The 24,626-nt window shown below is 40.5% G+C and overlaps 3 protein-coding genes across 3 annotated transcripts; 2 read left to right on the forward strand and 1 right to left on the reverse strand.

Annotated features, from left to right (window-relative positions):
• Nucleotides 1-340: 340 nt before the first annotated feature.
• Nucleotides 341-5,422, forward strand: LOC134197615 (centrosomal protein of 152 kDa-like). Its single transcript, XM_062666960.1, has 12 exons — nt 341-418; nt 489-551; nt 1,076-1,943; nt 2,230-2,321; nt 2,516-2,643; nt 2,701-2,875; nt 2,932-3,018; nt 3,086-3,129; nt 3,375-3,470; nt 3,529-3,652; nt 3,711-4,388; nt 5,126-5,422. Exons 1-12 carry the CDS (start codon nt 395-397, stop codon nt 5,306-5,308), a joined length of 2,562 nt encoding a protein of 853 aa, XP_062522944.1. The 5' UTR covers nt 341-394; the 3' UTR covers nt 5,309-5,422.
• Nucleotides 5,423-5,526: 104 nt separating this feature from the next.
• Nucleotides 5,527-10,496, forward strand: LOC134197668 (uncharacterized). Its single transcript, XM_062667014.1, has 8 exons — nt 5,527-5,549; nt 5,604-5,643; nt 6,866-7,276; nt 7,625-7,741; nt 8,263-8,345; nt 8,735-9,335; nt 9,463-9,538; nt 9,843-10,496. The coding sequence occupies exons 1-8, from the start codon at nt 5,527-5,529 to the stop codon at nt 10,454-10,456; spliced, it is 1,965 nt and encodes a 654-aa protein (XP_062522998.1). The 3' UTR covers nt 10,457-10,496.
• A 720-nt stretch (nt 10,497-11,216) lies between these two features.
• Nucleotides 11,217-24,473, reverse strand: LOC134197616 (laminin subunit beta-1-like). Its single transcript, XM_062666962.1, is given in 24 exon segments — nt 11,217-11,557; nt 11,717-11,873; nt 11,985-12,306; nt 12,446-12,576; nt 12,633-13,819; nt 13,931-14,036; nt 14,109-14,299; nt 14,361-15,042; nt 15,136-15,258; nt 15,314-15,563; nt 16,863-17,164; nt 17,166-17,410; nt 17,713-17,856; nt 17,922-18,102; nt 18,158-18,427; nt 19,544-19,699; nt 19,762-19,983; nt 20,092-20,204; nt 20,475-20,654; nt 20,721-20,909; nt 20,977-21,082; nt 22,473-22,748; nt 23,640-24,127; nt 24,323-24,473. Coding segments are annotated over 24 exon segments (6,249 nt in total). The 5' UTR covers nt 24,405-24,473; the 3' UTR covers nt 11,217-11,411.
• Nucleotides 24,474-24,626: the final 153 nt, after the last annotated feature.

The raw sequence follows: 24,626 nt of genomic DNA on the forward strand, positions 1-24,626 counted from the left end.
TAGCTAGAAAACCAGCGATGAGCAGTGCCATCGACTCCGCCAAGAGACAGCCTTCGAAGAAGTAGACGATGATTCACCGTGTCAAATGCTTTTTGAACATGTACATCAAGGAGCACGGCTCCCGAACAACGACGACTAGCTTTTGCTTCGAGTAGGCTAGCAGCAAACAATAAAAGCCGCAGAATGTAACTGACCTAACTACAGTAAAAATCCACGTGCGTTTACTAGTAATACCGAGCATTGCACCGCCTACACTGTAACTTGTTGTATGTCTGCAGATATCACCCACTGTAATTGCCTTGGAGTCGCAAGCCCACACAGCGCATTCAAGAGCCCGTATCTTTCTTCGCGGTTCTTTGAGACTGAGAAATTCGTGTAAGAGAGAAAGTTTAGGATGGGGAGCTTCGTTTTGGAACAGGTTGTTAGACCGATAGTGAATGTTCATTTAGTGAGTCACCGACGCTCGTTTTCTCGCGAATTTCTTGCAGGGCATCACAACGAATGACGATGACGGCGAACTGGAGAGAGAAGAAGCAGAAAGAAATGAAGAGGTGATCTAGCTTTACTTCATTGCATCAGATCCACTCGCTAGTCTACAAATATTCGCTGTACAGTCCTAGAGTTAAATTTGGAATGTTAATATCAACTACAAAAATTATTGTTATATGCAAAATGTCTGGATGTGTGTTTAAATTAATTATTTAATAGTAAGTCAATTTTTGTCTAATGTAAATTAATTAAAGAATGTTGGTTAATTAAAAAAGCATTCTGGAGAACTGCACAGCATAGTGCACAGCTGAAGTAGTGAGGTCTGGTACATCTGTCGGCTTTGCTCTGAGATGGCGCCCAGATGTCCAACTTGGTTAGTATAGATTTCCCATTAGCGAGTGAAGGCGGAGCCAGCAGCTTAGCGCCTATCTCTGGAATGCCCCTTTAGTGTGTAATACTTGGTAGACCAGTGATGCTAATTGTGTTTCCTAATAAGTAAACTATTTATCTAGTTTTATTTATATTTATATACTTTTATTTTGTTATTTGGTTTTCAATGCATGTTTTAAGTTGCGAGTTTCTGTAGATTATGCAACTCATTTCAGCTAAACTGCAACCTTTCTCTGATGACGAGTTGGATGACAGTAATGCTTCTTTCGAAGACTCTTCTTCTGAAGCTGAAGCATCCGTCACTCACAGAAGTAATCACTTTCACAACGGAGGAAAACATCTTGTCCAAGAGGTAAACAACTGGATGGAAGGCAATGAGAAGTCTGGCTTACAACACAAAAGAGTGGACAAAGGAAATCATTTTGTTTCTGACAGCGAAAGCCAACAACTTCAGTATGACCAATTGGAAGTGCTTTACAAAGCGCAGGGAAGACAAATCAAGCAACTGCAGCAACAACACGAGGAAGGAGAGAGAAAAATACGAATTCTCAACCATCAACTAGCTACAGCTCATATGACAATAGAGCAGAAAGACAAGAAATGTTGTGAAACACTTGAACAGTTGAGCATCAGAGACCAACATTTCCACGAACTTCAGCAAAATGTTAAAACTTTTGAGACTCAATTAGATACATTGACTGTAGCACGAGACAATGCTCTTGCTGATCTTCAACTGTCAGAGACAACAATTGATACCTTACAGTCTCAACTGAATGAGATGAGTCGATCTGAGACATTAGGGAGAGCAAGGAGACAGCAGGAAGAAGCCATGGCCGCCATTGAGAAAAGACACGAACAAGAGAAGTTGGCACTGAGGTTAAAGTCAGATCAACTGAATGAGGCATTGGCTATGAGTCATGCTGAGACGGACAGGTTGAAAAAGGAGATGGAAACTGCCGTGTCTCATGGAAATGAAGAAAGACTGCGCAATGGAGAGACTATTAACAAGCTGACTGCTAGTTTGCAAGAGAATCAAATGCGATGTCAGCAGCTGCTGGAGGCTGGTATGTTAGCGAGTTAACTGAATGACAACCATGTAAACAGAAAGAGCAATTGATAGACTGACAAACACACACACACACACGGTATCCACACCAGGCCTTTACACTGTTCATCCGTTCCAATTTTATGCATTACACACTACACTGCCCGATCTCCAAATTTGTTCACTTCAACTTACGTTTTGTAATATACAGACAGTCATACAGATAGACCAGACAGATAGACAGTGGCCTCAAACACAAGCAAGATGAAACAGAAGGCATAAGAAACATGATCGTTTCTATTCAGGTTCGTCACGTCAGTTGACAGAGTTAAAGCTGCAGCTTCAGCAAGCTACCACAGCCTATCAGGAGACACAAGCACAATATGACTCACTCAAGGTTTTTGTTGACATTGTCTTGTGGACATTTCATGAGTGTGTGTGCATGCACATTGTCTGTGTGTATTGTCTTGTCTGTCTGTTTGTCTGTCTGTCTTTCTGTCTTTCTGTCTGTCTGTCTGTTATTTGTTTGTTGGTGTGCATTGTCTGTATATCGATGTGCTTGGTTCAGTGTTATCTATCTCTCTTGTTCAGCTTCAAGCACATGATCTTGAAAAACAGCTACAGATCGCTCTTACAGACAAGCAACAGCTCTCTGATCAACTCAACGACACAATGACACAACTAAATGGCCACCATCAACCCTCAAACTATCACAACCAGTTAGAGACAGCCACGGCTATGTTCTATGAACCCTTTGCAAATTATTCTCCTTGCAGTGTTGATCCTGAGGTAACTCACTTGAAGCTGGACTTGCACAAAGCCACAGAAGAGAATGAGAACAAAGAACATCAGATAGAGGAGCTTTGCTCTCAGTTAGCGTCACTTCAAAAAATTATTGAGGGCGAACGATCAAAGAACTGTGAAGCGGAAGGAAGAATGAAGCGTTTGGAGGTGTGAAGGTTGTTGATGTTTCTCTAGTGCTGCATTTTGTTCTGTTGGTTGCATAGGCGATGGAAGCGCATCTGAAAGAAGCGAGGAAGCAGGAGAGTGAGTTGAAGGAGACTGTGGCGAGGCTTACTGGTGAGTTGAAGAAGGTGAGTGTATTGTGGTTGATGGTGTGTGTAAGTGTGGCTATGTGTGAGTTTACTGTTGCATGCTTAGCAAGCGAAGAAGTTTGAAGAGGACAAGAAGACGAGTTTGGAAAAGTGAGCTGGATTTGGTTGTTGCTTGTTACACACACACAGTGACACACACACACACACACACACACACACACACACACACACACACACACACACACACACACACACACACACACACACACACACACACACACACACACACACACACACACACACACACACACACACACACACACACACGCACACACACACCACACACACACTGGACAGAATGTCAGACAGATGTCAAGATGGTGGCTTGTGTGAAGGTGCCGTCAGGCTTGTCTGCAGCTTCATAACAGCTCAGCAGAGAGACTGAGAAGAACAACAGACGAGCAACAACAACAACAAATTGCTACCATTAGGTAGTCACATGATGATATCATTGTGTAATTAGTATTGTACTCACTCTGCTTTCTAAAGATTGCAGTTAAGTGAAATGGAAGCAGAACTTAAACAGTCAAATCAACGATACAAAGAACTGGAGACAACACAAGCTGTAAGAGAGAAGGAATTACAGAAGCAAATGGAAGACGAAAAGAACAAAGCAAGCTTGACGATGGTGAACAGCAGGTCGACATGTAAACGGTTTTTTTTCTTTACAGATGAGAATAGAAATTCAAAACAAATCAGAATTATTATTGGAGAAAGAGAGGCAATCTCTCATTTCTGACAATACAACAACTGTTGCTGTGGCGAGAGCCGAGTTGCTAAGAGAAAAAGATGAACAAGTGAAACGTGAAGTAGAGAATGCACTGCAAGTTGCCGAATCAGAGTGGAAAATCAAACAGAGAGAAGAGCAGAGGAAAACAACAGAAACTGCCGTCAACGAATGCAAAACTAAATGGAATCAACGACTCAAAGAGGCAGAATCGGCAGCAATAAAGTTGAAGCAAGACGTCGAGAGAAAAATGACAATAGCGGCCGAAGAAACTCGTCGTCAACATGAACTCGCTCAATCGCGACTAAAATCAGATTTGAATACACAACACCAGCAAGAAATAGAAAAGGTACGACAAGAATGTGAGGCACACACTCAACAGGCGGTCGCTGCAGCACAAACCGAATTAAAACAGCTTTATGACACAAAGACGAGACGATTGCAGGAGGCTGTGGCAGCGAGCAAACATGAGAGAAGGAAGTGGGAGGATGAGAAGTCTCAAATGCTTGAGAAACAGAAACGAAGGGATGCAGCTTATCGTGCAGCTATAAGTCAGAAATGCGAATTACCAAATCAAGTGACGTCACCAAGTCGAATGGAAACTAAATCGACATCAACTCAGGTATTGTCCGTTTGATGTGGAGAGGACACACATGCACATTAATTAAGTAAATTAAGTACTGCGTATATGATTAAAGTATTTATTTATTAATTAAATTATTTTTATTAAGCATTTGTTATTAAATTATTTATTTTATTTATTAATTAAATAATTTTTTATTAAACATTTTTTATTAAATTAATTATCTTATTTATTAAAAATATCTACTTATTTCTTAAATTATTTAAAAGTATTTATTAAAATATTTATTATTAAAAATATTTATTATTAAAATATTTATTATTAAGATATTTACTATTAAAATATTTATTATTAAAATAAATAATAAATATTTTAATAAGAAATATTTTAATAATAAATATATTTTAATAATTATTATTTATGTATTTATTTTATTTATGTATTTATTTTATTTATTTTATGTATTCTATATATTTTATGTATTCTATTTATTTTATTTATTCTATTTATTTTATTCATTTTATTTATTTTATTTATTTTATGTATTTTATTTATTTTATGTATTTTATTTATTTTATGTATTTTATTTATTTTATGTATTTTATTTATTTTATTTATTTATTATTAATATATTTATTTATGTATTATTAAATCATATTTATCTATTAAAGTATTTATTTTTTATTAAATATTTATTACTAAATTACTTATTTTATTTATTAAAAATAGTAACTTTTTTATTAAATTTATTTATTAAAAATATTTCGACTCTTTAGACATCTGGAGAGTTTGAGGATGACCTCAGACGTTGTCTAAAGGAGCGTTACGCACACACATTGAGATGCATGAAGACTGACATGATGCAGCACATTGAACGAGTTCAGCAGGCGGCTCAACATCACGTGGAAATTAGAATCGCAAGAGAACGCCAGAGAATACTCGAATCAATGAAAAAATGATACGCAAGAGTATACAGAATTGAAATGTAGTTAGAGGTTGTAATGGATTGAAGATAAGGTAAATTATTAGAATTATTTTTGAACTGGTATGTCGCGACGGTAGGGTCTGGCCTCGCGAGACAATAGATTTCAATATTAATTGAATTTAAATCACGTGACCGAGCCCGGCAAAATGAATGAATCGAAGTCAGCTGTGCGTTTCGGTTCGTTTTCTCTCCATGAATTGGATTGGAGGCGCCAGGTACGAGCAGACTATCGCCTGCTGTCAACTTGTAATCTAGTGTTGTCGTTGTAGAAATCGCATTCGAGTGAAAGACGACACGCGCCAACAGCGGGTGAATGAAATTAGCGCGCGTATTGTTGTCTGTCTGACAGATCGCGTAGACGTGTGCAGTGTGTCTTGGAATCAGCTTTTAGCTTGTTGCTTTCAATTTTTTATACACGGCATTTGAAAGAATACAGTACATACTTATTAGTTAATATTTGCGTTTATTGATATTAATAATTACTATTTTGTACACTTATTTTATAAAATCAATGATAATTACAATAAATTTATTTTATTTTATTAGTATAATGAAAGATAGTGTTCATAGTATGGTTTGCTTGTACAGTATTCGGTTAGTTTCTTTCTTTCGGTGTCGTTTTTCTTTGCAATTTTGCTTGCAAAATAACTGATAAAAATAAAGTAACAAAAATTTAAAAAATTTAAATTTTATTTTTAATTAATTTTTATTTTTAATTTTTATAATATTTTTAATTTTATTTTATTTTTAATCTTAATTTTTTAATTTTTTAATTTTAATTTTTATAATATTTTAAATTTTATTTAATTTAATTTTAATATTTTTAATTTTATTTTTAATTTTCAATTTTACCTTAATTTTATTTTTAATTTTAATTTTTTAATTTTTATTTCTAATTTTTAGTATATTTTAAATTTTATTTTTAATTTTAATTTTTTAATTTTCTAATTTTTATTATTTTTATTATATTTTTACTTTTATTCTATTTTTAATTAATTTTTATATTTTGTTTTGTTTTTAATTTTTATTATATTTTTAATTAATTTTTATAATTTGTTTTGTTTTTAATTTTTATTATATTTTTAATTATATTTTATTTTAAATTAATTTTAATTTTTAATTTTATTATATTTAAAGTTTATTTTATTTTAAATTAATTTAATTTTTTAATTTTTATTATATTTAAATTTTATTTTATTTTTAATTAATTTTAATTTTTAATTTTATTTTATTTTTAATTATTTTTAATTTTTAATTTTGTCTTATTTTTAATTAATTTTTATTATATTTTTTAATTTATTTTATTTTTAATTATTTTTAATTTTTAATTTTGTCTTATTTTTAATTAATTTTTATTATATTTTTTAATTTATTTTATTTTTAATTTTTATTTTTAATTTTTATTTTTAAATTTAAATTTAAATGGTTGGAAGGGTCACAGACCCTTGCAGTATTGCGGATTTTCAAATCGCAAGGTCAACGTGAACAGAGAGTAGAACACAAGAGTGACTGTTTGTGTTGACGTCTGTAGGATTTCTTTGAGAAACGGCGCTTTTCCAAACGTGTTCAGCATCTCCGTCCGCCATCTCCTGGCCGAAAGAAATCAAAGGGAGCCGTCAGTCAGGATCTTATATTCCTTCAGGCTCTTAACAATGCTACAGCCAGACCAAGAGTCGTGGAGACCAACCACCAAGCATCAAACAAGTCTCACTCTGTGAACGTTGTTGATTTGGACAGCGCACGACCAGCCAAGAAACGACGAATTGATGTCTTCCTACCCAACGTGTCACCTGATTTGGCAAGAGTTCCTTCAAGGCTAGAGCTACATGAAGGGCCCAGTGAGATGAGAGGACAACAGCATGATTTTTTGAATGGAAGTGAAATGGGGCTGTCAACTATGGAAGAGCCGTTGCCAAAATATTTACGAAAACTGAGATATGATGTATGGAGTTAGATATTGATAAACTAGAATGACTTAACAATAGATTGACAGACTGACTGATGGATGAATGGACAGACTCACATACAGATGGACAGACTCAGACAGACACGTGGACAGACAGATTGACAGACATATGGACAAACTCACAAACATATGAACAAACTCACTAACATATGGGCAGACTCACTGACAGACATGTGGACAAATGGATTGACAGATGTATGGACAGACTTACTGACGTATATGTGGACAGACTGATTGACAGACAGATGGATGAAAGAGGTCATCAACTGTAGTTTATGTTTCATTAATTAACAAAACTTTACAATCAAGTTTTTTATTCTCAAGATGAGTAAGACAACACCCAAGGATGTCCCTCACCCGATCTGCTATGGAACTGAAGATGAACAAGTGACTCCATTCTTAGAACAACTGCTGCATCAGAAGCCAGTATTTGATGCTGAGGTAAAGCCATTGCCACACAATCTTGGTTGTATAGAAGTGCCTCTAATTAATCAATAAAAATTAAAAATATTAAAAAATTTAAAAAATAGAATAAAAAATTTAAATTTAAAAGTTTTTTAAAAATGACAATAAAGAAAACAAAAATTAAAAAAATAGAATACAAAAATTAAAAAAAATAGAAATAAAAAATTTAAAATATTAAAAATTTAAAAATAGAAATAAAAAAATATTAAAAAATTAAAAAAATAGAAATACAATAATAAGAAATATTAAAAAATTAAAAAATTGAAATAAAAAATAAAAAATATTAAAAAATTAAAAAAATTAAAATAAAAATATTATAAAATTTAAAAAATTGAAATAAAAAAATTAAAAATAATAAAAAAATTTAAAAATAAAAATATAAAAAAATTAAAAATAAAACAGAAAAATATAAATGTAGAAATATATAAATATATAAATTTTAAAAAAAATTGAAAGGAATATGAAATTAATTGTTGGAATGTTTTTTATTGTTTTAGACTCCATATAATCCCTACTCAGCTCCTGGACCAGCAAGTTTGAAGAGGAGAGAAAGTTACGCAAAGGGACAGAACATTGTGAAGTTAGGATTATTTCTGAGCATTTTTGTTGATCTATTGTGGTCTGTCTTTTGTTTGTCTAGCTACTTTGAGCTTTGTCTAGTGGTCTGTCTGCTAGTTGACATGTTTGTTTTCTCTTTTTGTTTGTTTGCTTGGACATCTTATCTGCATGTTGTCTGCTGTCTATTTGTCCAGTATTCTTTATGTTCTTCTTTCTTTCTGTTCAATCCCTTTGTCTGTTTGTGTCTGTCTGATAATTTGTCTGCTTGTGTGTGTATTCGTTTGTTCTATGAGTCTTTTTCTTGTCTGTCTGTTTTCTGTTAGTCTCTTCGTTGTTTGTCAGTATATTTACTCGTGTTGTTCACAGCCAGAAGTCTACAGTAGTCACTCATGTTTCTGCTCTTATTATTAGCTCATCACCAGTTGCTGGTACAATCCCTGAAGATCTCTACCCTGACGATCTCTACCCTGACGATCTCTACCCTGAAGATCTCTACACCAAAGATCTCTATACACATAAATCTCACCAAACAAACAACACCAGGAGGAAACACCACCGGACGGCTCCATCAGCTGACAATACCATTTTCTCAGCCAAATCCTACATCCCAGATGACGAAGCTCAAACACATTTGCACCATCGTAGGCAGCACAAAACATTTGATGACTTTGACAACAGCCACACACGATCAAGAATACAAATCAAACAGCATGAGCTTCGTAATGATAGTACACAATCAAAGGCAAACGCTAGAGAACAACTAAGAGAGTCTAGAAATGAGACAAGTGTTTCGTCATTTGAGAAACTGCTACACAAGATTGAATCAAAGCAAATTCCTTCTACAAGCCAAATGTCTGATGTAGACAATTGTAGATCAACTTCCAAACTGTGTAGTAGTAAAGACTCGAAATGGAGAGAGTTTGTAACAAACCAAGATGTTGTTAATGAGCAGTGTGGAAGCCTACCGAGAGATGAGAGAGATGAACAGTTGGCTGAGGAAGCTTTAGAAGAGGTGAGTTGGTGTGTGTGTGTGTGTGTGTGTGTGTGTGTGTGTGTGTGTGTGTGTGTGTGTGTGTGTGTGTGTGTGTGTGTGTGTGTGTGTGTTATGGAGTTTGGTGTCCAATATGTTAGTGTTTTAGCTGATGAAGCTGAGCGATGGAAGTTGCAGTGGAGATGAAGGCGGTCATTCATCTGATTGGTCAAACTCAACATCAGGTAATGTTTTATGTCTGTGTGTCGGTCAGTCAGTTTGTCTGTCTGTGTCTGTCTCTTTACCTGCCTGATCCGTCTGTCTGTCTGTCTGTCTGTCTGTCTGTCTGTCTGTCTGTCTGTCCATATGTTTCTATGTAACTAGACTCCACAACAGTATGCAACTATGCAATGTACTCTAAACTTCAAACCCTATTTTAAAGCATCATAAACAGTTACAACATCAACAACTGACTTTCTCAATACTCCACCCCTTAGAGTGGCATCTTGACACACCACTTGACTCGAAGCTTTGTTTTCTTGACTCTAGCCTCTCAACTCCCTCCAGCACCCAAGGAAGACATTTACCACCCAACACATTCATCTATTACTCACAACAAAGTCACAACCAACATGTCACATCCAAATACTTCAACACTCACTCAATCACAGCATCAAACGGATGAGAAACAAAACGCGGAAGACGACGATCAACACAACAAATGTCACATAAATCACGACAAGCAACGAGATGGAACGACTCAAACTGATGCAATTTACACCAAAGATGTTGGAACGCAAAGTGCTGCGTCAAAGAAAGAAACACGAAGCATTGCTATCCAAACAGAATCAACACAAACACAAACACAAATGACCGATCAGAATGACCAACATTTATCACTGCTTCCTTTCACTCACTTTGCACCCTCATTTCCACACACTCATCAACTAGATCCTTCTCTTTTAAATCAACAATGTTATGCTTATGGTTCCCATACTGCATTCATTTGGCAGTCGATGCTAACGAAAATTGTGTCTGCCATGTTGCCTTCTGGCAGTGCAAATTCGTGGCTTGAGATGCTGCTGTCCGGTTACCAACCGAGCATTCAATCAGGTCACAATGATGATGAACATGTGGACGAGATTGATGGTGTGGGACATTAGCGTGTGTGTGTGTGTACTGAGTGAGTGGATTTTGATTATGCCCACCGTCAAACGGATTGAATGTACAGTTGATTATGGGGGGGGGGGGGGGGTAGATGGTCATGTGTGTCACTGTTTTATTTCTGCTATTGGGGGCATGGAAAGTTGTGATTGTAGTCACTTTCATTGCCTTTGATGGTAGTGTATGTATGACACAAGTGATGCTGAGGTACATGTATATGTATGCCCTATGTATAATGATCAATTGACAACTGAAGGATAATAGAAATATTTTGTTTTCATTGGTACAGTAAGGCTTCTTGTGTTATAGATCTTTACTGTTTTGATGTAATAGAGATTTTAGGGTATGTGTGTGTGTGTGTGTGTGTGTGTGTGTGTGTGTGTGTGTGTGTGTGTGTGTGTGTGTGTGTGTTGAGGGCCCATCTGCTCATTTCTCCGACCCTACGGAACATTCCAACAAACTGGTATGCAATGGCACAACAGAGATAGATCTGTGTGGCATATCCAATAGTCCAGCAATCGATAACGACAATCCATCACGTTGTTGTCCACGTGGAAAAGATTTAATAGAATCGGAGAACAAGAAACTCTCGATTTTGAATCACCATAGAAAAGTCCACCCTCTTGTCATTTTATCCATACCGACATCGTTATCATGTGTGGATGGATGGGCAGCTTCAAGGTACTAAGTGTGTGTGTCAGCATGCACAAGAGTCATATGCCAACTGCTCCCCAGACTTTCCATATCAATATTACAATGTTCATCAGCACACCTGGCCACACATCCAGTAACCCTCTCCATTACAAATAGATATCCCTAACCCAAACACTGTCACATGATGAGCATCATAAATGCGTCATAAACTACCAACTCAAGTGCACTAGTATGTCTTTGGTCTGAATTACCTTCAAAACTCTACAATCAAACTGCATTAGCTACAATATTTAAAATCTTCTACGCAGGCGGTTGACAAGATGCATGATGATCAGCCTTCCTGGTGATATCTCTTAGAAGATTGTCAATAGTATTGGAGAGACGTTCTGCTGTTCCTTCCAAATTGGTGATAGTAGCGTTGTTTTCATTCACTCTCCTTTCAAAGGCTAGATAGAGAACAAAATAATGTGTGTGTGTGTGTGTGTGTGTGTGTGTGTGTGTGTGTGTGTGTGTGTGTGTGTGTGTGTGTCTGTGTGTGTGTGTGTGTGTGTGTGTGTGTGTGTGTGTGTGTGTGTGCGCGCGTGCGACGCGTGTTGTCTGCATACCAAGCAGTTGTGTTTGGTCTCCTTGCACTTGAACAAGTAGATCATCTGCTTTTTTCTTGCTCTCGTTTGCTCTACTAATTGCAGCCTGAGCCTCTGAACTAGCCATGTCCAGATTTCCAAGAAATCGAGTTAGGTCTAGTTTCAATTCATCGATGTCCTACATGATGAAACAAACAAATCACAAGGTGTGCGCGTGCATACATACATACATACACACACACACACACACACACACACACACACACACACACACACACACACCACTTACATCCTGGACATTATTCAGTGCAGACTGTGCAATTCTCACAGCAGTTTCTGCATTAGGCAGCTTGTCACCTCGATTGTCACTCGCCCTGTCCCGCACATCCTCTGCTCCTCTTCCTATTTGAGTAATCTGAGCACGAACACGAGTGCTCACACTACTTGCTTCCATTGTCTTGGCAAACGCTTTCTTCGATGTTTCATTAGCCATCATGACATTAGGCTCCGCTGTACTGATGTTGCTTGCTGCTGCATCCTGATGCATTGCAGCTTGGCTTAGAATCTTTTCAATTTCATCAGTATCATTCACCGTAAATTCAGCCTGCACTCTATACAGACATTCTCATGTCACCCTCACTATATAAACTGTGTGTGTGTGTGTGTGTGTGTGTGTGTGTGTGTGTGTGTGTGTGTGTGTGTGTGTGTGTGTGTGTGTGTGTGTGTGTGTGTGCAATGCTGACGGCTCACCCTGCATCTTTAGCATCTTCACAAACTGCGGATACATTTGCATGTAACTGACTATACAAATCAGCATTTTCAACCAGTGCCGGATCGATGCCATCCAACAACTGTCTGGTCTCGTTCACTAACATTTGCATCTGCAAGAGAACAAACGTACCCAAAGAAGAACACAGCTCATCACAAACTGCCTTACCTGATCAACAGGGAGATGGTTTATACCAAAGACAGCATCGACTTCCCTCCTGATATCCTCAGGATTAGCACGATCTCCCATCTGGAACTGTAGAAGTCGATCTAACAAAAGACTCGCATTCCTATACACATCACTGGCCACTTTCTCTGCCTCCTTTGCTCTAGTAACAGCTAGAGTAGCATTCACTTGAGCTTGATTGGACGTGTGACGTGCGACGTCTAACTGCTTTATAATCGTTTCTGATTGTTTCAGTTTTGCCTCAACTTGAGTGCGCGCTTGTCTTGCATTTTGTTCTGCAATTTGCGTGCGGTTGACGGCACCCGAACAGCCGGAACCGCCGCACACACCACCACAGCCAATACCGCCACATGTTTGACAGTCATCTCCCGTTTGGCCGCAAACTTCTTCGTTGGTTTTACGAATCAAATCGTCGAATCTCATCAAATCAGATTGAGCGTTTGACAGCTGAGCGCGATTCTCATTCTGCTGGTCCACAAACTTGGGTCCAACCAGTCCGGCTGAACTGTCTTTCAGACCGTTGGCTTTGTTGACGACATCACGTGTGGCGTTGACGCGATCAGCAGCTCTACGTGACTTCTCACCAGCGGCACGAATTTCTTTAATAACAGTATCCACACTTGTGCCGTTGATCATATCTGCTTCTTCTTTGATAGCTGTGATGTTATCTTCAGCCATTTTAAGTGTATTCTCGAGATTGTCAAGGTCAGAACTGACCACGTCATTTCTACGTGATGTATTTTCCAGTCGGTCGTTTAGTAAACGTAAACGGCCTCTAATAGCACCCAGTTTTAGCTCCACAGATTCCAGTTTTTCCTGTGACATCACCACTCTATCTGGGCTATCGGCTCCTTCTCTTATGATCCTCTCTGCTTCGTTCAATTTCCTTTCCATTTCTTGCAACTCTTCTTCGTATTCTCCTAGACTACCGTGCTGTGTTATTGCCTTTGCTTTGTTCGTCAAGTTGACGACTTCGGCTCTTACTCTCTCCACCTCTACCAGCCACGTCTCGTAGCATTCACCACACGGCTCACAATATGGAAGAATACCGGACGTTCCATCACGACATTTATCACATCGTGGTCCAAGCACGTTCAACTTACACAGACATGTGCCAGTCTCGGGATCGCATACACCTTCCTCGCTTCCTTGACGATCACAGTCGCAAGCTGTGAGAGAGAATCAATGAACATCTGGCACACGGTGGCAAGCGCGCGCACACACACACACACACACACACACACACACACACACACACACACACACACACACACACACACCTCGACACCCTGTAGTGCTATAGTTCCAGAAGCCTGTCTTGCAAAAGCAGCAGCGAGGATCATCATCTCCCCCGGTATTTGGTCGGCACTCGCAACGTCCGGTTTCCTACAACACACCAACAATCCACAAACTCTCTCACACAGTGCACACACATATTCAGATCGCCACACTACTAACCATATCACACTGCGAGTTGACAGACCCCGGGCAACACAGACAAGGGACACAACCCAATCCCCGACTGAAACCCCAATGATCATCAGCACATTGGTCGCATCTGTCTCCTACAACATTCGGATTGCAGTGACACCGTCCATTGAATGGATCGCAATTTCCATGCAGTGATCCCAACGGATCACAATCACAAGCTACAGAAAACGTCGACTGATGAGTGCACACAATGCCACACAAGAGACACACACAACATACGTCGACACTCTCGTTTTGATGCATCTCCATGGAAACCATCAATACACTCGTTACACTGATCGCCGGTCGTGTTGTACAGACACACTTTACATATGCCCGTCACTTTGTCGCAGTTTTCCAAGTCGCCCGGCGGTCCATTGTTCGTACAGGAACAGTTATTGCAACGTCCGCCCGGAATCCTCGGTTGTCCGTAGTATCCCAATGCACACTGATCACACCGACAGCCGACGTATCCCGGTTCACAGTTGCAACGGATTCCGTCAGGACAGCCAGACGATTCCGATTTCACGCACGAATCAGCAAACTTGTTACCTGATGTGCCGCCGGGGCACGGACATGGTTTACATGTTCCTAACATTGCATCACCATAGTAACCAGGCTGACACGTGTCGCACTTGTCTCCGTGCGTGTTATCCATGCAGTTGATACAGACGCCCGTTTCGGGATGGCACATGTCCGAATGTCCCCAGCAGAAGCATCTCACGCATGCGCTGAATTCGCCGCTGTTTGGTGGATCACGTGTCCACCCCTCCGCACACCAGGCACACGTGCGGCCAATTCTCCCATCAGGACACGTACACTCCTCGACGTGAGTCGCAACATCCGATGTGCTGTTGTCTTCGGCGGCGTACGTCAACCTCACTTGATCGAGTGCCTGCTGCTTCAACTGCCCGGGAAATCCCTGAAACAACGACACAACTGCCCGGGAAATCCCTGAAACAACGACAAAAAAATCAAGCAAAAAATCAAGGGAATTTGAAACGGTGTCACTGACAGAGGGATACATGGTTGTGATGCGCAGCTCTGCAATATCAGCGAGAAGCTTTCGGAGCTCCGTCGTGTGTGGTGTGTTACCATTCATCTTCCCACGACTCCATTCTGTTGACATCAGAGAGATCTATAAACAATGAATCACGACAGCAAATCACAACCGTTGGACAGTGATCGCATACAGTGTAGAGTGTCCATGATTCGCTCGGTGGAGGATTCAACACGTGGTAGAGCTTGGCGCTTGGGTCACGGCGACGATGCAGGAAAACGTATGCAACTAATGGGTCAGAATCGGCAGGAATTCCAGCCGGCTGTCGAAGTGCAAACTGCAGCTGTTGAGTATATGCCGTCCTCATGTCGCCGAGGAATTCAGGCGGCGCCATCCACGAGACTGAAGGTGCCGATCCCAATGGCTCCGCCAATAAAAACTCACTGAAAAATACATGTCTAAAATTATCATATTACATTCATCGATAAAATGATTCAATAATACATAATCTTTTAATAAAAATTAATCCTAGGCGTAGCGAGGGTTATTATAGTAGTCGTCTCATCGGAAGTAGCGCACAATCGACTCGAAGGAAACGACCATGTAGACAACTTTGGAATGTACTGTAGTGTGAGTTCACTGGTACAGTGTAGCGCTCGTGTAATCTCAACATACGGTTGTTGGAGCTTGTCTGCTAGTCTAGGCGGAGTCACACAGGACGTTCCAATTTCGATTACTGATCATAACTTTCGAGTGTACCTTCAAGGTCATAGCGAACGGAGAGTAAGTGAACAGACAGTAAGTTAACCTGCGACAAAACTGCACCGAAGTATTTACCGTTTGATGATAAGGCTGCCTGTCCTCTCGGCCACCTGTATAAAGAAGTGTTGGGGTGACTCAGCCATGTGTATAAACAAGTTTTTGGATGCTTGTTTCTAATGACATGCTCGGGGTGTTCATTAATTTGTGCATGCTTGCAAGTAGGTGCTTGCCAGTACATGTACAGCACAGCAACTGTTTAGTGTTGTTAACTCTCGGCGTTGTTGCGATTAGAGTACGTACCTGTCAGGGGCATAGCATGGCATGGCATGGGCCCCATCATTCGTCGATGTGTTCATAAAAATTGTGAACTGTAAATACGTGTGAGGAGCATTGCAACCACCCGTTTACAAGTCTGGATCTGCCACTGATTCTACCATATCAGTCAATTAGAAGCCTATAAAAATGGGCGTGCCTCGTTGCATCCCATTTGGGATGTTGGGAAGTTTATTTATCCCCCATTTCTAGAGTTCGCGCGTCTCTCCCTGTGTAACCCTTGCCTTGTTGTTGAGCCTAATATCAATCGTTGGGTGTTCTAGGAACACATGCATAGGTAAGTTTCCTGTGCGTTTGGAAGCACATTGCTAATTCTACTGTACAACCAAAGTACCCGGATCTGGAAAGGGGTCAATTTCTTGTTGCCTAGGGTTCAGCACTGTTAGTGCTCCCTTTCACTAATTAATTTAGTAATAAAATGAATTAAAATAAGTACATAGTTTTAATAAATAAAATAATTTAGTAATAAATATTTAATAAATAGTTTAGTAGATAGTAAAATAGTTTAATTAATAAATTATTTATTTATTTATTTATTTAATAAATAAATTAATTTATTATAAATAAATAATTTATTTATTAAATTTATTATTAATTTATGTCTAAATTAATCGCAAAAATCTCAACATAAACACACATAGACTGACCCTGTTTCCCATGTGACTCTCCCCGAGTCGGCCCTCCATCCATCGAAGTCGAATCTCATTGCAAAGTTACTGACTTTTGAATGCAAGTACCATCCGGGTGCCGACATACACGACGAGCTGAAGCCGTTGCAGAAGCAACTCTGACAGCCGCTGTCGATATTCAGGTTGTCAAACGTGTTCGGTTTGCATTGATCGCAAGCCTTTCCCGTTGCGCCTTCCTTGCATTCGCACTGGCCTGAGCTGTCGCATTGACTGTCTACGCTGCTCAAGCTGCTGCATCCGCATGCAATGCATCCGGACTGTGAGTTTGTGGCCGCCCACTCCGGGCTTACACGAGCAGCTGCCGTTGATGTTTGTGCCACACTCGAGGGTCGCGGACCCGTTTTTGTCGCACCCACACGGCATACACCGGCCTGTGTGCCGGTTGTAGTAGCTGTATTGTTCGCAGTTGTCGCATCGTGGGCCACTGCGTCCATCTAGACACGGACACTGGCCAGTCTGGTCATCACAGAAGAGAGACTTGCTGCCCGTTACCTCACAGTTGCAAGCTACACACAAACAATCTCAACTGAAATGTTTCCGTTTATTACCCAGTGTGAAACGCTAGGGTACAGTAACATCAGTCGGTCATGTAACATACAATGTACGCACGACCCAATTGATTTCAATCTCCCACCAATTTCATTTTCTGTTTTTTTATATTTATTACTCATTATTTAATTTTAATTAATTTTTCCAGATTCTAAATTTTTTATTTTCAATTAATTTTTCTAAATTAAAAAATTATTCTTACTGATTTAAATTGACTCAATCATTGAAATCAATGCTACATTTGTAACTTGACTCTTACCAGCACAACCAAATCCACTCATTGCATAATGTCCCGGTGCACAGACATCACACCTGCGGCCTATAACACCAGGCTTACAGTTGCACTGACCCTCGAATGGAAGACAAATGGGTGACGTTGATCCATTAGCATTACATTCGCATGCTACAACAACACACAGCAATAACACACAGACGTTGGTCACTCGGCATGCAACGAGTCAGCATTACGGATGCTTCCGTTGTTGATAATCGCAGAGATAGAGAACATGAGTCGCTCACACACTTCGCTTCGTGCCCCATTTGGTGACACTTGAAGTCGCCGGTTGTAACAGTCAGCATCTTCCCACTGCTGCTGCAGAGCAAGATCATTGAGAATACCAACTGAGTCAGTAGTTGGGAGCAACACAATCTAATCAATGATTCATTTAGCCAGATGGATAAGGGAAAGGAAGACAAAATATTACGGAATCGATGAGAGTTGAGCCGGCACCCGAATTCATCATTTGGAATGACATGTCGACGCGGTACGTTTCCTTTGCAAATAGACAGATGGGATCTACATATACAACGTGACTTGCTCCGTTGGCTTTCTTCAGTTTGACTAAGAACTGCAGGATGTGACCGGCCTCGACGAGATTGCAGCGAGACAGATGACCCAATGGGTCAATATTATAACCGTTTACACCAGGAATGTGAGTGACCGTCACCATGACTTGAGAAACAGGTGACGTAGACTAACACAAATGGATACTTTATTATTATAACTTTTTATTATTGCTAACCCACTTAATTAAGTGGGGAAGTTGACCATTATTAAGTAAAGATTCAATATTTTATTAATTACTTAGTACAATAATATTCAATAATTTAATTTATAATTAATTAATTATTTATTTAATTATATTTTTTATATTATATGTTTATATCTTTATAACCGCCCTATAGATAGGCTCGAGAGTCCAGCCGGTCATCTCTCCCCTCACGGCAGAGGAAGACCGACTGGAGACATTCGTCACTCAAAGGAAACCGCTGAGTCTCTATCCTCCACACGTTTGCTTAATGTTTGTGCATGCACGTGTATTCACAATAACTGCTGATAGCAATGCCCGTCGCTATTTGCTCTCTACTAATGCATTGTAACTTAATTGCTTTTACAGTCTGATATCACATTTCGTTACACCTTCATGTTGTCTTCTCCTTGTCTTCCTTTTCGTACTTGGGGGAATAGGCAGCGCATGCAAACAACTTCTAGTTGCTCAGGGTGTCGTACGTTGCATGCATTGAACGAGTAGACAATCTACAAAGCATGGTATTTGCACTCAACGCAGGCACAGAGCTATGATTTGCGTACGATGCGGTCGACCTTTGGTTGGCCTCTGTAGCAAGCTTTGAGTCTAGCGATCTTAGAACGAGAGAGCGACAACGAGAAGAGCTGGAAAGAGTCATGTCAAGACTACACGCACTTGTGTCAGAGCGAAATTACATAGCAAAGAGCCAGTAGCGACGTGCATCCTGATCAAGGATGCACAAACATTGAACGGCAGGCACTCTGATTGGAGGATAGAGAGTCGGTGGTTCGCTTGAGTGGCGAATGTCTCCAGCCGATCTTTCTCTGCCGTGGGGGGGGGGGAGACGGACATGACCAGCTGGATTGGAATTATTTGTTACGTTAACATTTATTTTATATATTAATAATTTATTAGTTATTTAATTATCACTTTATTAGTATATTTTAAATTATTATTACTAATACTATTTTTAATTTATTATTTCTAATAACTAATTATTTCTTATTATTTTTATCACCAAACATGAACCAGCCATAGATACCATACCAACTGTCATGCTACCTGTGATTCATATCGGATGAGGAACTCGTATGGCATCGTCATGGAGATGTTGCTGAACATGAAACTCAGTCGGCTACCTGTTGACACCTTAGCGAATCCGTGTCCTGTCCACGTCACCGCATCGTCACTGATACGGATACGATGAATCGGATCTGCCTACAAATCACATCACGTTCATACACCACGACGTCCGTCACCCACTCATCACTCTGACTGACCCCATTCTCTAGTGTCATGTACTCGGCCTCATACAAAAGGTAGTCCAAGTTTTGAAAGAAGTAGCCGGGCCACACGGCTGTGCATCTTCGACGATGGATGTTGCTTCGGCACACGCAAGTGCCGGTCAGCTGGTTACAGCGATGATCCAATGCTCCACCCGGATCACAGTCACAGTTCTCACATCCTCTAGGATTCAAGCGTCTCATCATGTAATATCCAGGCTATAAACACACAATCTTTATACACAATCATACGATAAATAGAATAAAATAATAATAAATTAGTAAATAATAAATTATTTATTAATTAATTTAATGAAGTAAACAAACTTTGCATTCATCGCATCGTCTTCCAGTGACGTACATCTTACAGAAACACTGGCCTGTTTGAAGATGGCAGCTGGCGCTACCGTCCAACGTACCGCCAGTGTAACAATCACACTCTAAAAATAAAACAAATAAATTAATGGTATAGATAGGGTTTACACACACACACACACACACACACACACACACACACACACACACACACACACACACACACACATGCACACACACAAACAAACAAACACACAGTGACACACACACACACACACACACACACACACACACACACACACACACACACACACACACAAGCATAAATACTTTTCTACCAATTTGTACAACAAACTACCTCATTCTACACAATAAACAGCTCAACAGCTAATCACCTTGACAGCCATCCGGATTGGACGCGGACAAATTCCACGTGCCCGCTCGACACTCACCGCATTTCTGTTTGACCACATTGCGCTTACACTGACAATCACCCAGCACAACACCCTGAATGCTATCCGACTCCTGCGCACAGTGACCATTCCCGTGTATACCAGCCGAATCACAGTCACAACCTACGACCAGAACGTCACCAGTTAGCTGTGTGATAAAAATTGAGTATGTACTGTACAATCACTTACGGTCGCATCTGTCTTTGTCAGTGAAAAGTTTGCCGGGACGCGGGTAGTACCCGTGTGCACACTGCTCGCACTTGTTTCCTGCCGTGTTGTCTCTACAGCTCATGCAAACTCCCCCGTCTTTCTTGCCGTTGGCTTCGTAAACCGCTGCATCAAACCTGCAGCTGTCTGCGTGGCCGTAGCATTCGCATTCTGTTGATACAACACACGAGTTACACGTGGACGATGGGAATTCAATTAGGTTGGGATGGCAACGTACGTTCACACGATTGTTGTGGTTTCCATTTTCTGTTGTTGTACAGCGGCTTACATTCCTCACAATTCAGTCCGACTGTGTTGCCAGTACACTCGCACTGTCCGTGGATCTATAAGCGGAATTCATAATTTATGTACGTCAACTGTCTGTATGATCACATAACATTATAGTTGTTTACAATGTCTATTGATTATATAACATTATTGTTGTTGATGTCTGTCAATTGTTTGTCCATGTTTACTACATTAGCGTTTGGCTGTAAATTGTCCACGACTGTGATGCTTTGCTAAGGGCACATCATTGACATTGATCCATCATTTGGCCGTATTGGTACTGTAGTGTACCATATCGTCTCTTGCTCAGCAACTGTTGTCCGTCTGTTGTTTCATATGTCAACGTCTTGAATTACAATACCAGTAATATGTATACACAACTATTTCGTCACTGTCAACAACCCATCTCTGTCTGATGTCTGTAGATAATATGTCTATCGTCTGTCCACTTTGGCTGAGAGTGATGTACACCAAACGGGCAAATATATCGAACAATGGAATACGGAATGAAACCAAACAGACTGACAGGTAGACAGACAATAAACAATAAAGGCAGGACGGCACTTGAGCAGAGGACAAGACAACATACATACATAGTGCATACATTCATACATACATACATACATACATGCATACATACATACATACATACATATGTACATACATACCGTATTCGCCCGTAATAACGCCCTGGGCAAATAGAAAAGAAACTTTTTTTCTGGGCGTATACTAGGGCATGGACGTTATTTTGGTCCTAGGCGTATACATGGTTGCAAAATACTGTCGTTTGGCCAGTCATCATCTAAATACTTGAAGACAGAAATACCACAAATGCGTGCAATTATCTATTTGCAAGATCGAACGTACTGGTATCCGTATAGCATCAGCATACACGCAGAAACTAAACACTCTATGTATACAAATGCAAACCAGAGTGGTCGGCCTGAAGCCCGTCAAGAGCGTCAGGGTCAGTAATTGCAACAAAGACAAGAGTCTAGCGGTACGCACTTTCACTCAACACTGACACCAGCTCATCAAACGCACACAGACGGAGACGAATGTTCTGCGGACCCCATTTTGTTTTGTCTGCGCATGCGTATCCTGGGCATGGGTGTACAGTTGGGCATGAAAGTTCTTTTCGGGCAAATATGGTATATCTACTGCCTGTCCACTTTGCAATATCATATACTATCTGATTAGCCCGGCAAATTAATTAAGTTATTTAACACAAATTCCCACGTATTCATATTGGGCTGCGTCATACGATTCAGTTATTGGGTGGAGACAACTGACATCACGAAGTACAGACAAAGCCAGCTACAGTGCCCGTGGAAAGCCAGAGTCATACATGTAGTTGTTATTGTTTCAAGATGGCAATATTTGTCCATTCATATTACCATATGTGTATATGTATATATACCTACACACCACATTCATGCTTCTTACCATTATTGTCTGCAGCTCTGGACTGAATCGTATGTTCTCGACAGCAACACAAGAGTCCGCGTGACCATTACACGAGCACCGACCGTGGACATTCCAATCATAAATTGCATAGTAATATTTCCTCAAGACGTCGGGTCGTGGATCGAGCAAGTCGTCGCCGAGCGTGTTTAACATATCGAGCCTGATTCTCAAATTTGTCACGCTCAGTCTCTCGATGACTTCTTCGTCGTATGGATCAATGATTGACACTGAATGCGGCACCGTGCTGAAAACAACCTAACATATAGTATTAATATCAATAATAACATGAGATAACAATGAGCGCATGCGCTAATTTCTGTCAGTTCAATGCAATGATATCTAAACCCACCATCACCACCACACTGTAACAGTTGAGTAGCGCATGCGCTCCTCGGGTTATAAATATTATAAACACTAAAGCTACTAAAATACAACTTGTAAGGCAAAAAATGTTTACTTTTTGTGACTATACATGTACCATCCACACTGCACAGTCTTCACCATCTGATTGGATTGACTATAATGTAGGCGGGGCCTTCTGGGAACTTTGTTGTGGCTTGCGGCCGGAGATAACGACAAGCGATCCTCTAAGGATGCTCTCCACTTCACATCCTCTCTTCAATCCTCGTCACGAAATTCTCATCTTACTCGACGCTTCACACAACAAACAGGTGTCTCGTCGGCATGTGGACATCTGGCGCATTAGAAATGAGCACAGGACTGTCACGATACGTGACACGCTAGCAGCTGGCTTCACTTCCGGAATCACGCTGTCTATTACAACAGCTTTCTCCATACTACTGGGACACACCAATCAAACGAGAATGTGTTCGGCTACAGGGGGCTACACCAGCTCGTGTGCTGCGTCTAGAAAAGTGAGTGGGCAGCGAGCAATCGGTCCCATGGGAATTAATCGAAACCGACACGAGCAATGAAACCAAGTTCCGGCGACACAACAAACCAATGTAAAGTATCGTCTTCCTCGAAAAATCAAGAAACAATTGTCCTGCCTAACCCAAGTACACCGTTTCGCGTCAATCGAAAGGCGAAGAAAACGCGCGCGCATGCTGAATGAAAGCATGAGAGAATTCGATTGTCGTCGGCATTCTGACAGGCAATTGACTGAATGTACTCTACCGCTCTTACCTCTCCTCCAGTTGACGGCTCGAGGTCTGAATACTCGCTCGTACAAATCACCTCCTTCAGCGTTACCCTCTCGTTAGGACTCTTGTCCGCCATGTCGTACATCCCCCGACAATCGCTCGAAAAGTACTGGTAATCCGTCCACGTCTGACCGAAATCGGTCGAGCGTTGCAGTACCATCGACTTGGGCCTGAAACTCTGAAACGTCAACACCAGATGCGTGAACGTAAACTTCGTCTCGAAGTCGAGCTGCACGGTGACATTATGTACACCGTTCTCGGACTGCCACCATGTACTTTTCTCCGCCGGTTCGGGGTCGACCATGAGGCTCGCAGGGTGTGCTTCTAGCGGGTTTGTAGCATCACAGTCGAAGCATTTCTCTGTGCCTAGAGACGCGACAACGCAGTACTGTTGACGTCCATTCAGACCGCAAGTCGACGTCGCTGTAATCGTCCTGCCAAGCGCGATGTCCCCAAAATTGCGGTTCCGATCTGAACAAGAGAGTGAGAGAGAGAGAAAACACAAGTAATATTATCTACTCGAGGTGTGTTGAGCTGTCAAGTCCACGACACACTGGGAACACGTGTGTTCCGAATTCGACGTCAATAATGCGTTTACTTTCCCAAAACATGCATGTCGCAAAGCTATTGCTCGCATTAGCAGGCAGGAGAGATCAAAATGTCAACCTGTGGTTTGAGCTCTGACGCCTACGGCGATAAGCGCTGCAGAGAGGAGAAGAACACGAGCTGGTTGAGAGAGAGAGGACATCACTGATGAGACGTGTAGCCCAACAGTTGCAATCACTGCCGAGCACGCGAAACTCGGTTAGCAGGATTGTATTACAATCAAATAGCACCGGAACGATGTAGCCTAATTAGAGGGCAGGACAACCAATGAGAGACGCGCATTTACGATAGGTTGCTAACAACATACGGGAACGTATAGTTAGACGCATGTGCAAACATCAATTAAAATTCCCGTATAATACCA

This window comes from Corticium candelabrum, chromosome 22, assembly GCF_963422355.1.
Source record: "Corticium candelabrum chromosome 22, ooCorCand1.1, whole genome shotgun sequence".
NCBI classification, from domain to species: Eukaryota; Metazoa; Porifera; class Homoscleromorpha; order Homosclerophorida; family Plakinidae; genus Corticium; species Corticium candelabrum.